At 36.8% G+C, this 15,448-nt stretch overlaps 1 protein-coding gene across 1 annotated transcript in view; it reads left to right on the top strand.

Moving 5' to 3' along the window:
- Positions 1 to 12,856: 12,856 nt before the first annotated feature.
- The window catches only part of SH3BGRL2 (SH3 domain binding glutamate rich protein like 2), a 93,066-nt gene continuing 90,474 nt past the window's right edge, over positions 12,857 to 15,448 (top strand). Inside the window, exon 1 of the mRNA XM_003769228.4 lies at positions 12,857 to 13,156. Coding sequence (XP_003769276.1) covers positions 13,112 to 13,156 — 45 coding nt within the window. The 5' untranslated portion in view covers positions 12,857 to 13,111. The remainder of the gene's footprint in view (positions 13,157 to 15,448) is intronic.

Raw genomic sequence — 15,448 nt, 5'->3', positions numbered from 1 at the left:
ATGTTGGAGATTTTGCCTTTGTAAAAGAACTGTAAGAAAGGGTCCTTATTTTTAAGCTAAAAAAAAAATTAATGCAATGCCTCATACACTTTCTATTTAAAATCTCCTTTGAACACATTAGCTGAGACTCTAGCTGAAGTCATAAAGAAAGAGGAGCTTCATGATCTTGTTCCCAGTGGAACTTCCACAGGCAATAATCAGAAGGAAAAAAGGACTAATCAATCAGCAAACATTTATTAAGCCCTCATTATGTTCTAGGTACTATGCTAGATCTAGGAATACAAATACAAGCAAAAAAATATAGTCACTGCTCTTAAAGAGCTTTTTTTTCTTCTTTTTTTCTTTTGGACTAGGTCTTTTTTTCTTTAAAAAAATTATTTTATTCATTTTGCACTTAAAAACAAAAAGACAAAAATAACAAAAAATTCACAACCATTCCCATGTACACAGCACAATATTAAAACAGGATTTATGAAACCATGAATTTCCATTTCATTTTACTTTTTTGAAAAACCTATGTAATAAATCACATCTTTTTTGAAAGCTATCCTGCTTTTCTGTGCTTCCTTCTAAGTTTAAAGGGTTTACTTTCTAATTGAGAAGATAATATGTAATAGGAAGCTAAAGACCAAGGAGAATGATCAGATGGCAAAGTTTAGAGGATATGGGAAATGAAGAGATAGGTGATCACACTCCTTAAATGGAAGTTCTAGGAAGAACTCTCCAATTAGAGGGATGGGCTCCAACTTGAGTCATAACTCTCTTAATAAATCTATGCTGTTTTTTTTGATGATTGCTTCTTTTTATGTCACAAAACTTCCAGTAAATAGTCCATTTGTGAATTTCACAATTTCGCTATAATCCTGTTTTCTAGCATGTAGCACCTGGACAATTCTCTAGGATTCCTCAAATACCACCAGTAGTGATCTGGCAATGACATCAGTAAGTTATTTCAGCACACTGGGAAGTAGTTTGCTACTTAAATTGTAAATTGAATTTATGAAGGACTGCTTGGTGCTCTCTTAGCATCTTTACTCTAAATTTTGGGTTTTAATTCCCTTTTATTCATTTCTCCCCTCTCCTTTCTCTCCTTTCCAGTCTGAAGATCATTTTCCTTGATAGAGAAAACTGAAGCAAAATAAGTGTTAAGTATTTCAGTCCTCTCTCAATTGTCCATTATCATTATCCTATCTACCCATAGCAGCTGGTCTATCCTTTCCTTGATCTTCTTCTTGTCCCCATTGTAGCTCTAAAGGCTCTTTTTGTTTTTCTCGGTACTTATCATAAGCATCCTCTAAATCTAAGCTTTATCCTTCCTGACACTGTTTTTGAAAGACAGGGCCACCTTTTCGGATTTGTCCTGAGTTGCCTGCCATGACATATCTTTTGTACATGGCTTTTAAACAGCTGAGCTTCTCCATGGTTTCTCAGTGCAGCTCTAATAGCAAATAATAATAATTCTAATAATTCTCTAATAATCTATTCTTCAGACTCTTCCTTCTCTTTTTCTTCAGCAGAATAATTTCCTGATATGTTTTGAAATATATTGTTCTTGAGAGTTTTGTCAAGAGCCCTTGATCTAATTTAATGTTTTAGAATTTAGAACTAAATATCTCCTGAGGTTCCTTCTCTCTCCAGTTCTATAATACTATGAACTTTAGAGGTCATCAAGGGAAAACCCCTTATTTTATAAATGAGGAAAGGGGGTCAGAGAAATTAAATGTTAAGTGAAGCCTCAGTTCAGAGAAGAGTGAGGTTCAATTCTCAGGTCTGCCTCTTACTATTCATGTAACATTGGGCTTAATTTAACACAACTTTCAGAACACCTCAGTTTTCTCAGGCTCATTTATTTCTTCTTGATGGGCTGGTAGCCTATACTATGATTCTTGTTATAGTAAAGCTTCTATTTCTCTCTCATTTGATCCTTTGAATCAGCTTGGTGGTTCAGGGAATAGCACACTGGGCCTAGAGTTAGAAAGACCTGAGTTTAGACACTTTCTAACTTTGGGATGCTGGGCAAAACACTAAAATGATTTCTTTTGCCTCAATTTCCTCAACTATAAAATAGGACTTATAATAATGCCTAACTCCCAGGATTTTTTTATGAGGATCAAATGAAATAATAATTAAAAAAAATAAAAGAAAGAAAAAGAAAGCCCTTAATACAGTGCCTAGCACATAGTAGGATAAATTAGTAAATGCTTATTCTTTCCCTCCCCAGTTATTCTGATCTACATCTGGCCATTGGACCCAGGTGGCTCCCAAAGAGGTGAGGCAGGTGACCTTGCACAGATCTCCCTCACTTATATCTCATTTACTTGCACATCATGGCATAACCTCCTTGATGTATGATTCTCTTTGGGAATAAAGGACAAACAATAATTAGCTTTTACTGGAAAGTTCTCTATTAGATCTCCTCCTTCAGATCTCTGGGTTTTCAAGTTGAATATTTCCTTTACATAAAATGTCACCTTACCACCCTTTTATATAATCTGTTTCCTTTAAGTTATATCGCTCCCATGCTACTGTCTAGTCATGATTTCTATCTCAACAAGACTCAGTTATGACGAGTTCATTGTTACCTCCTTGCAATAAGATTTCTGGCTCATTTTGCTTATTCTTAATACTCTGAAGCTTGGTATAATATAACTTTGACTTCTTCTCTTCCTCCTCTTTCTCTTCTTCTTCCCCCTTTTCCTCTTCCTCCTTTTCCTCCTTCTTCTTCTTCTCCTTATTTTCCTCCTCTTTCTTCTCTTCCTCCTTTTTCTACCACCACAACCACCATTATCACCACTACCATTGCTATTATCACTGTCACCACCACCACTACTATACTACTAGTACTACTACTACCACTGAATATTTTTTGCTTGGTATTTTATAAAACACTTTATGTTTTTCAATGCTCATCATAACCTTAGAAGGTAGGCTGGGCAGATAAGATTATTTCCCTTTTACAAATGAGAAATCTGAAGTTTTGAAATGCAAAAATGATTTGCCTACCATGACACAATTAGTAAATTAACATAACCTGTATTTAAAGCCAGGTCTAACTCTAAATCTAATTTTCTTTCTTTTTTTTTTTTTTTTCTTTTTTATACGCCATAGGTGCCCCTGTGGTATATTGAAACTTGACATAATGGATATTGTCCTTTTTCTCTTTTTCATTTATTGAGTTACTCTAGTGTAATTTTTCTTTCTGTTTTATACCTGTTATTCTCTACTACATCTGTCTTAACTATTTCTAGGTGATTTTCTCTTTCTCTCTTTTCAATATAAAACTCTTTTAACTCAGATCAGCTCTTTACTAGATAATTGCATATTTTTCCGACTCTCATCAGATATTCTCCTAGATAAGATCTCATCATCCTTATATCTTGGCCTTATACTATCAATCTAAATCTACTATTTATTCCCCACAAAGTTCAGCATAAAGCTTATCACATATTTAGTCCTATTGTAGGTAATGGTAATAGTAATGGAGACATATTACATCGCATAGAAAATTTCTAAAATGGTTATTATCAGTGGTATCTATAACCAATGTTTTAATGGGCATGAGTAGGCTGTAACTTATGACCAATGTGGAACTCTGAAGAATCAAAGAGGTAAAAGATTTTATCAAGAACATCAACAAAGGGTAATAGGAAGAGAAAATGGCTGCCCATAAAGCAAGAATTGAAGATGATGGCGGGGGATGGGGGTAGGGAGGAGGAGGGAAGAGGGAGCAGAGTTCTCTACTGGTACCATTGCAGTATCACGGGAAATTAAGGAAGGTCCAGCACTTTGGTTGGACCTCTTATGTCAAACTTAAGGAAGAATATAGACAATTTTACCCAAGCATGGAAAAATCTATGATCTATATCAATGAGATCATAGCTACAATTGACTACTTACATATGAAAATGCTTCTGTCTAAAGAAGCTATACCCCAATTTATCTGTAAAGTGTGACTATATAATGGTTGTTGCTTAAACTAAGGAAGATGTAGTTCTTGAATTTAAACTACTTATGCATTAGACAGGAAAAACAGACACACACACTGAGGGAAATGGTGATGGAAAAGAAATGGAGATATTCTAATATTACACTTCATTAAGATGCCTCCCACTGCCTTGACTCATAGAAAGTTAGTACTGGTACAGAACCGAGTGATATTATAGAGCAGACTCCTCATTTTACAGATAAAAATAGCTCACACTTATTTAGTACTTCCTGGTTTACAAAATGTTTTATATAATTTATCCTATTTGATTCCCAAGTCAACTTTATGAGGTAGGAACTATAAGCATTCCCATTTTGACAGATGAGGAAATTGAAGTTTCATGGAGTTTAGTGCTGTGTCCAATGTCACTTACCTAAACCATAGCCTATGGGAGGATTTAAACTCAGGACTTTTTGTATTTAAATACAGGATTCTAGCCAGTCTACCACACATGGAAGGATTTACCTGTTTTGGGAAAATGATAGAATTCTGATTTCAAGGTTTTTTAAAGTTTTCATCAAAACCACTCAATTTTCAGAAATTATTATGTTTCAATGCACACTCAGTTTCCATAGTTCTCTCTCTGAAGATAGATGGCTTTCTTCATCACATGTCTATTGGAATTGGACTGAATCACCTCATTGTTGAAAAGAGCCAGGTCCATCACAGTTGATCATCACATAATCTTGTTGGTGCTGTGTACAATGTTGTCTCGGTATTACTCACTTCACTTAGCATCAGTTCATATAAGTCTCTCCAGGCCTTTCTGAAATCATTCTGCTAATTGTTTCTTATGAATAATAATATTCCATCACATTCATATACCAGAACTTATTCAGCCATTCTCCAACTTCTGGGCATCCACTCAGTTTCCAGTTTCTTATCACTACAAAAAGGGTTTCCACAAACATTTTTGTATATGTGGACTCTTTTCCCTCTTTTATGACCTTTTTGGGACACAGACCCAGTGGTAACTCTGCTGAAAGAAAGGGTATGAACAGTTTGATAGTCCATTAGGCATAGTTCCAAATTGCTCTCCACAATGGTTGGATTATTTCACAACTCCACCAATAATGCATTAGGGTCTCAGTTTTCCTACATTCTCTACATTTCCTACATTTATTATTGTCTTTCTATCATTTTAGCCAATCTGAGAAATGTGAAGTGATACCTCAGAGTTGTTTTAATTTCCATTTCTCTAATCAATAGTGATCATTTTTTCACATGACTGTAAATGGCTTTAATTTATTCATCTGAAAATAAGACAAATAATTCCTAATTCAAAAAACTGAAACTCATTTATAATGTGATTTATGAAAGATCAAAATGTTTTCAGTATTTCAACAGTAATTTAGACATACTCATCTCCCTTTAATACAACAGGGAAATAATTTTAGAAGCTGAAAATTATTCTTTGGAAAGCATTGTCAAGCCCTTGGAAATTCCCATAACTTTGCATAATGTTATTACAAGCAGATAACAATTTTCCTATTTCAGCAATAAATTCAAAAGTAGAACAGCAATCTCATAGCACGACACCCAATACCGATTTATTTTTAAAGTATACACTTAAAGAAAGATAGAAAGAGAAATCTAAAGTTATGGGAATCTTCTAAGATAAAAACTTTACAATGCTGCTAGAATTTAAAAGCAGATAGATCTTTTTTTTTTTCCTGCTTAGTTATTACTAAGCTATTTTGATTTGCTATAATTGATTTTTGCTATTTGATTCCATTGGAAGGTGATAAAAATAGAGCAAAACTTTGATAATTGAAATGCCTCAAAAACAGGAGGAAATATACTGCTCATGGGACAGCTAGGTGGTGTAGTTGATAGAGCACGAGGCCTGAAGTCAGGAGGACCTGAGTTTAAATCTGACCTCAGACACTTAACACTTCCTATCTGTGTGGGAAAAGTCACTTAACTCCAATTGCCTCAACCAAAAAAAAAAAAAAAAAAAGTCAATCTAATAAAAAAAAAAAAAGATACGTATTTAATAATCTGGTTATTCTAGAAACTCTTAATTTCAACTATTTGTGTTAAAAATATTTCTAAAAACTTAGACTGTTTTCCTGCTTACAAGACAAATACAGTATAAAAAACATTGTTTTATCTTTCTTTGATGATTTGGAAACTGAGTTTCCTCAATTAGAATTTCAGTTTTCATTATCCAGCACTCTAGGGATGGGAGGATGTTGCAAAGAGGGTCCTTCATCAGAAGAAGAGGATCTATTGGTAGATCCTTAGACTATAAACTCCTTTTCAGTCAGAATAGATAATAAATGCTTGCTGGTTGATTTGTTTCATAGCCTTACCTAGTAGAGAGTAACAGAATCTTAGAGTTAGAAGATGACCTAGTCTAAGAGTTCTCAGACTTTTTACAATATTAAATACTAGGTTTACATTGTTATAATATAAATATTGGAAACATTTGCAATCTTAAAAATTAATGAAACCTGCCCCCCAAAAGCTTTTTTATGTGGGTTGAATCCAGGAGTGTGTTGATAAATGTTGACAACCATCTGTAGGGGAGGCAGTGGTAAAAAGCATGCAGAATACACTTTCACATTTAATCTGCTTTGTTAATATTTCCCAATCCTTTCTTAAGCCTGAACAATCAACAAAAAAATATACTAAACCCTAATCTGTAGTATTTGTAAATTTCTGAGTTGTAGATTCTCTTACTGTAAATTTAACAATTTGCTCTTGGGAGCCATTCAAACTGTTCCAGCATTCCCCCAGCTATTTTTATTGGCATTTAATTATCAGAAATAAAAATGTCTTTGTATTATTATGAAAAGTTTTGGAAGATCCCCTGAGAAGATTTTGGGGACTTCAGAGCTCCTCAGATCTTTGAGAATTTCTAATGTAGCTGAATCCCTATACTCCCACACCATTCCTGACAAATAGTCATCTAGCACCTTACCCAGTGCTGACACACAGTAGGTATTTAGTAAATGCAATGTGGATAACTTTTTTTTTACAAAGCTCTTTACAAATATTAACTCATTTTATTCTCATAACAATCTTGCAAGATAAGTGCTATTATTAATCTCATTTTACAGAAAAGGAAACTGAGACTAGCAGAGGTTAAATGAGTGTCATAAAGTTAACAAATGTCTGACTATTGATCTGAACTTGGGTCTTCCTGATTTTAAGTTTGGAACTCTCTATCTATTGAGCCATCTAACTACTACATTATGCCTTACAATAATATAAATAAATTATGTATACTAGGGGTTCATAACCTGATTTCTATAAATATTGAATAGAATTCAAAGAGGCCTATGAATTTGTTGTTTTTTATTATTTTGGTGACTTAAAAATCATAAATGATTTCCTTTGTAATCTTTTATATTTTCTTTTATGCATCCCTGAGAAGGGATCCATAGACTTCACTAGATTGATAAAAACGCTCATGATAAAATTAAGTAAATAAATAAAATAAAAAGTGAAGCTTTGATTTATAGGGAAAGAGCAGTCAACATCTATTGAAGACTCACAACATGCAGGATACCATACTACCACTTTGGAAAACTACAGAGGATATGACAAGCACATCTCTTATTCTTAAGGAATTTGTTTAAATGATAGATACAGGAGAAGTACAAGTGTATATACATGTGAAGTACATATATATATCCATGTTCATGGAGTCAAGTTCATAATCACCATTGTAACTGCCATGTGGCAATTATTCTCAATTCTTTCACATCCCTCTTAGAGATATAAGCCTCCTTCTTGTCACAAGTTACTGCTAGCCTTCTGCCTCTCCACGAAGTGTAATCTATTCTATTTTCCCAGGAAATAGTTCAAAGGCATTGCCAGTATTTTTCCATCCAGCCATGTTTTGGGGTATAAAAATAGGATGGAGTGGGATTGAGGAGCTGAGATTACTTCACCATGTCCTCTATGCTGCTCTACATATTGGCTATCAGTGGTGTCCTCAGCATAACTCATAGTACAAGAAGCTGTGAGCAAGTCTTGCTAAATGGGACTGCTACTTTGGGGCTAGTGAGAATGGATTATGGGCTATTGAGTGCTAACTGATTCTGACTGTGTATGCGTTAATAAAATCTTTTATTCTTATTAGTATCTCATGTAAGTCACTTCTAGCAACTTATGATTAGAAACTTGAGTACTGACTGTCTTGTCTGAAAGATATATACATGACACAGAAATAGCTTAGTGACTTAGGAAGAAATTATTCACTGCTCCATAAGCATTCTCAGACCCAACTGTCATGTCAGCTTGTTTAACTGGAGAGTAATCTTTTTTTTTTTTTTTTTTAAAACACTGAAATTTCCTAAGATATCATAGGGTTTACTGGCCAGATTTCTTTCTTAAGAACCATGATTTAAATTCAAATCATTGTGATTCTCATTGACTGGCTAACCGTGGATTCCAGGCCAAACCCAAACCGGTTATTGGTTGGGTCCTGATTGACTCAGAGTAAATGTAACTAGGAATTTGTTTTTGTTTTGGCCCGAAACGTCCAGGGTCTTCCCCTCCAAAAGTAGATTATTTATTTATTTTGACGAGATTAAAAAAAGGACATTCCTTGTCTCAATTCTTACCTCTTCTTAATTAATTATTGAGCATTGATTGTCTCAAACTGAGATCTGTTTAAAGACTTCAAAAGGCCAAGGTCTCCCAGTACTTTCAGGGTCATTTCCAGTCTATCTTGATCTATATCTTGCCACTTGACCTACATGATATCAATGTTTAATTGCAATGCCTGAATTTAAATACAACTTTCTTGCCTATCATGGCACCACCTCTCTGATGTCATGGTCCTTTTCAAGAACAAAGGACAAACAAGTATCTAGCACAAGTGCTTAATAAATGCTTGTTGATAATGATAATGAGGTGGTAAATCAGACAGCAAATACATCACCTTTAACATTTTAATAAAGGCTGCTTGCCTAAGTCACTCGTTATTCCACAAATCATTACTTGTGGAAGATGATGGGAGACCTGTTTTTTGGAGACAGGAGAAATAGTGCATATGTGAACATTCTATATTGGCCTTAAGCAGTAGTGAAAGGCACTGATGGGGATCAGTTCAACCTTATAATCCCACCCTCTGTGCAAGTCTTGGGTAGCCCTAATTTTCTATGTCCAGTTAGAAATCCAAGTTATGTCAAACATCCAAGATTAATCTGTCCATGGCCCATTCCAACTTTGCTGAACTCCTTTTGGGTTATATCCCATCACAGCATTCTGCCTCATAGTGTCTTTCTCCTCACTTCTTCCCCAAGCTTCATGGCATCTTTCTATTCTTATATCATTTACTCTTATCCCTTTTAAGATTTAGCCTGCCAGTCAATAGTACACTATTGTATTTCCTTTCTACTAGTTAATTGTGAGTTCCACTAGAAAACTTGTCCTTTTCATTGTTAATTGTTAAAACCTCTTTCCTTGCTATGTGTTCCTCCAATTCTATTTTATATTTACCATTCCTGATATTTTTATATTTTGTCTGTAACCTCTTCTAAATAAATCTACCTTTTGCCAAAGAGAATGACCATTGTGAACTCTTCATATGACGAACCCCAAAATTTGGTGCTGAGTCCCAAACACATCAAGATGACATTGTATGGGGACAAATAGATGGTTCAGTGGATAGAAAACCAGTCCCAAAGTCAGGAAGACCTGAGTTCAAATCCAGCCTCAGACACTTAACATTTACTAGCTATGTGACTCTGGGCATTTAATCCCAATTGCCTCAAAAAAAAAAAAAAAAAAAATGTGGCCACAAAGTCATGTGATTCCAAGAATTGGGCTTGGGGTTTTGGTGTTTTCATCATATTCAGTTCTAGGTGCACAGATTAGAGTCTCCAAACTAAGTCATGAGGATTGGGGAGTCCAGGAATTAAGAGTAGGTATTTCAAACAATCCAGCTAGGACTTCTTGAGGAACAAGAATCTAGGAGGCTAGCTCAGTGAGGATTTGAACTTGAACTTGTCAGAATTAATGCTATGAAGGAACTGTGATACTAAGTCTTCTGTAGGAGGGGTTATACCTTCCTCCCTCCCCCAAACCCCAAGTATTAGGGGAAAGCATTTTAATATATTTGTGTTATCATATCTTTGAATTAAATATCTCTTTGTAAAAGCCAAGACTATATATTAAGTGGTTAAATGGAACTGGGGTGACTCCTCAAAATAGGGCAAACATAGTTAAGTGGTGGGCTCAAGCTAATGGCTAAGAGAGACACCAACTGCTCACTGCCTTAGGGTACGGGAGAAAGTGAGAAGATCAAATGTAATAGAGCTGGACATTCTTTTTACTCTTACACATGCCTCCTAGAGATATAATATGCCTCCTTCCCGAGCAATGCCATGTTACACAATTACCATGATAAGTTTAGAACAATGTAAAACATGGGGAATCTCGGAGGGTCTGGAGAATGTCTATGTTATTTCATACTGAACCTCTTGAACATATGGATAGTATAGACTTGGGCAACAGTCAGACTTGAAATAGTAGAAAGATTCACTGGACACAGTGAGATTCCAAAGATAAAATCCTGAAAATTCAATGCCTAGAATATTTCAAATAATTCTTTAGTTAATTGGTGGATAAGTTTTACTTTTGGACAACAGTTTCCTCATCTGTATAATGAGGAAGTTATTATCTAAATGGCCTTTGACGTCCTTTCCAGCTCTACATCTAGAATCTAATAAGGATGTCTCTCTAGATTAGAATTACTTGATTCAAAATTCTTCCTCTAAAGTCTTGTATGTTATGAGCATATTTTTAAACTGTATATATCTGTACTCATTATTTTGCATTATTGTGGTAACTAAATTAAAACAGGCTTGCAGAGTTATAGAACCATAACAATTAAACACACACACACACCATATACACAAAAATCCCATGGTTTTTTATTGAGGGACCAAGGTATTTTCATATTCAGAGGAAAATTTGCCAAAAGAAAATATTTTTGTTACTGAACTTTAGTATAACCACTGAACTATTAAAAAAAAAAAAACTTGTATAGTGAGAAATCTATAGTAATAATAATGGCAGAGATAAATAATACTTAAAAATATGTGTACAAATGTGTACATGTGTATATGTGTATATGTATATATGTGTATATATGTTTACATATACACATAGATTTATTTTCAAAACCATAGATTCCCTGAGTTCAAAGGGATCTCAAAAGTCTCTTGTCCAAATCATAACTGAAAAACAATTCCTTCTATGTCCTGCCTGCCAAGTGATTGTCTTAGATCTGATAAAAGACCTCCAGAAGAGGGTTATTCACTACTTTCCAAAACATCACATTCCTCTTTAACACATCTCTTGTTAAGGAAATTTCTCTTATACTTTAAATCATACTCTGCAAATTTTACCCTTTGTCCTTATTTTGCCCTCTGAGACCAAATAGAGCCTTCTCTTACAAATGACAACCCTTTATCAGTATTTATTTTGGAAGGTTACCAAATTGCCTGTGCTCTCTAATTATCTGGCTATATCTCTGTCTCTCTGTCTCTAGGTTTCTGTGTGTCTCTCTCTTCCTCTTTCTTTTCGTAGATCTCTCTGTCCCGGGTATTAACATTTTACCAGGACTGGGCTAACCTTCCTTGCTGAGATAAGAAAGTAAATAAAGGACTACAGGTAGAAAATAGTCCATTTTCTCTACGGAGGAAGAGCCTTGGTATTCTTTTTTTTTTTTTTTTTTTGGATCATAGAATTTTCCTAAAGTATTAACAATAACAAATGGCATACATGTGTGGCATGAGGGAGTGGGGATAATAAATGGACATTCTCCTTGTTTCACTGGTATCCATTCAATATAAAGAGAATTCAAAGATGGCTTCTCAGAATATTGGGTGGATCCCCTGAGAAAGATTTATGGGAGGACACATAAGAGTTTCCACAGGATAGCCAGGCATGGATGATTTGCCATTTTGTACAGTTGAAACCAATGGTGAACAAAGTCCATCTATTCAATAACAACTTCCTGGAAAAATGTGCTAGAAAATCTGTAATTAAAAAAGACACACATTTATCTCAACTTCAGAAATTAGTTGCAATGAAATAAAACCCTACCAGAGTGATTTCCATTTTTTATATACTTTGTATTTATGTATTTCAAAGTTCTCAATATTTCTTGTCACAATTTTCCTATTAAAAAAAATCGATTACATTTCCAACTTTCAAAATGAACGGAAAAAACCCTCATAAATTTTAACTAGTTACAGAGCAATCTGTAGAACAAACTGCGGCTCTAGCCTTTCTCCCCTCCAGGAAGCATCTGCTGACCGATTCTGGGACCAGTTTTCAAAGTGGGATTCCTAAGAATTACACAACTGGAGAACTGCCCATCAGGAGTTTATTTATTTTGCCTCCCCCCTTCCCTTTTAAAAAATTATCATCAGTGACTTTCCTGGTCAGAATAAATGGAAAGAGTGTTAAGGGTCAAATTTGGATTCTAGAGAAGTAGGGTTCAAATTCAAAGTCTTCCACTTGCTACATCTGTGGCCTTGGACAAGTAACTTAGACGATCCTTTTCTCCCTTCCCCCACCCCATCACCACATCTTCCCCTACCCACCCATCCTATTTTACAAGGGGGGAAACTGAGGAGTTCAGGGATATTCCCTGTTCGGCTTTAATTTCATCCTCAGCAAAAAAAAAAAAAAGAAGCCAAGTACCAAGCGAAGTCCCTTCCAGTACAATTCTCTTTGACTGTCCTTTGAAATCAATTTTTACTGCTCCCCACCAACCCTGGCGCAAACCCTCCTTCCCCACCTCTCAGGCAATGAGGCAAACTACAAGTCCCGCCAGCCCGCGCGGCTCGCCTCCTTCGCCGCCCCCGCCCCTCCCGCGTCTCTCCCTAGGCTGGCGGCGGGGCTGGAGCTGGGCTTTTATCTCCCGGCTGGCGCTGGTCGGAGCCAGATCCCGTAGTCCTCTGAGACGTCAGGCTGCAGCCTTCGTTCCGCTCCGCATCCTCAGCCCGCGCTCGCGCCTCCCGTTGGAGCACCGTCTCACCTGTCCGCACCCTGCCTCCCACCGGGCGAGAAGTCGCTGGGGGGTCCAACCCCGACTGTCCAGCTCTCAGCCCTCCGTTCTCCTCTCAAGGAAGGGGCAGCGGATGAAGTGAGACGATGGTTATCCGAGTGTTCATCGCCTCCTCCTCAGGCTTTGTGGCGGTGAGTGAAGCAGGGGCGCTGGAGGGTGAGGAGGAGCAGCCCTGCCCGCACTGGGGACCCCCGGAGACCGTGGCTGTTCCCCGGCCGTAATGGGTCCCTAGCCCGGCTCCCGGCGGGGCGGGAGTCAAACTTTGCAAATGAGAAGGAGAAGGTGGGAACTTGGCAGCTCCACCTATAAACCCACTCCGAGGTTACAGTCTGGGAGAAGATAACGGGGTCTGTAGCTAGGAGGGGGTCGTGAAGTCCAGCCTCTTCCCCTCAGTTTACAGGTAGGGAAACTGAGAGGCCCAGAGAAAGGGAAACGACACGTCCAAGGTCAGGCAGGGAGTCCGTCAAAGAATCGATATTTGACTCCAAATCCCACATTCTTCCCCCTAGGAAGGAGAGTTCCCCTGCCTCATTCCTTACCCACCTATAGGGTCATACATTTAAAGCTGTAAGGAATCTCGGAGATGATCCGGTCCCATTCCTTCCTTTCACAGATGAAGAAACTGAGTTCCAGAAAAGGTTAAGGGACTGGGTTTAAATATTTTCTACTTAGATAAAAAATGGGAACACTACGGGAGTTTTGACTTCAAATTTAGCACTCTTGAATACAAGGGACCAAGCAGTTCTCTTCGAGTTTTTGGAACCTTTCTTCTTCCCATCTGATTATCATATCATAGAGTTAAAACTGGATCTAATACGACTCCCTAGTCAATCATCAAGCATTTATTAATCATCATATGCCTGGCAGATGAAGAAACTGAGGTCCATCAAGGTAAATATCCATAGTCCCTCAGGGAATAAGAGACATGGGAGAGTTTGCAACACAGGTTTTCTACCTCTGAATCAGAATTCCTTCTAGAGGGGAAGACGAAGATGGCTATTGGTTCTCCTCTTCCCTGACTCCAATCAACACCCTAATTCCTAGATTTAGAGCTAGAATGGACTTTAGGGATGATCTTTCCCACCCCCATCACTGGGATGAATTGACTTGGCCAAGGTCATACTAAAGTAGTAAGTTATCCAAGTCCACTGATCTGAAACCCAATGCTTGGAGATCACAGTCTTGGACTGTATGGCACTCAGGAATTGGGGGTGAGAGACAGAAGGGTGAACAATGCCTCTTGGCAATGCCTTTTGGGAGCACATCAGAGAAAATTTTCTTTTTTCTAGTGTTCTCGTTTGCATCTTGAGTCTTTTAACCACTTTTTCATTGGCTATGCCACATCCATTGTTTTGTTTTTAAATTTAGCTCCCAAAGGAAACATTTAAATGGAAGTACCTCCTCCCTTCTGTTCCACACCACCTTCCTCTAATATGTTTCTCCAGCTTTGTCTGGGTACAAAGAAAGGCAAACCAGGTTTTTCCTGCTCTGTCAGTTTTTAATGGTCACTCATAAAAGTAGTTCCTCCCTTTAGAGATACCTAATAATGTAATAAGTGTTTATTTCAGCTACATATTCCTGCTTGATTTATCTCTGGCCATGCTGGACATTTATTTCTTAGTAATTTAGAATTTAGAGCTAGAAGGGATCTCAAAGAATATCTAGTCTAGGTGTCCAGAACCCTCCAAAGGATCTCTGAATAGATTTTAGGGAGTTTGTGAAATTAGAAGGAAAAATAAATTCACATCTTGATTTAGTATTTCCTTCCTTGACACACAAAAAGGTTAAGAACCTTTGATCTAATCCAGCCATATCATGTTACAGATAAGGAAATTGAATTTCTGGGAGGTACAGTGACTTTCCCAAGGTGACAGAGAAGAATACCAGAGACAGGATTTAAAATAAATCTATATAGAGAGGTAGATATAATTTGTTTTTCCAATACCTTTATTTCCAAAATATTTTTCTTCTCCCTCCCTTACTCAGAGTGATCCCTTATAACAAGGAAAAAGGGAAAAAAAAAAAACCTCAGGGAAACTTAGCAACACATTAACCATAACTGATAGTGTTCCACACCCAAAGTATCATAGATTTAAGACTGGGAAAGACTTGGAGGTTTTGGAATCCAAATTTCTTCACTTTACAGGTGAAGAAACAGATCCAGAGGTATGAAAAATTTGTTCAAAGTTACCCAGGTATTAAATAATAGAGATAGGGTTTGCACATATGCTATATATATATTAGCTGCTATTTGGAGATAGTTGTTACTCTATGTTTTAGCCTTGGGATAAAGGCAGTGAGGAGAGAGCAAGTCTCATTTAAATAGCCAGAGAGTTTTCCTTTAAAAAAATTGAGTTGACATCTCATACTGCAGGAGTAATCTGTACTAGAGTTATTGCAATTTAAATTTCTTGAATGGGCAG

The sequence above is a fragment of the Sarcophilus harrisii genome, chromosome 4, assembly GCF_902635505.1.
Source record: "Sarcophilus harrisii chromosome 4, mSarHar1.11, whole genome shotgun sequence".
NCBI lineage: Eukaryota > Metazoa > Chordata > Mammalia > Dasyuromorphia > Dasyuridae > Sarcophilus > Sarcophilus harrisii.
The sequence above is the reverse complement of the archived record's forward strand: the minus strand, read 5'-3'. Positions and strand labels throughout refer to the sequence as shown.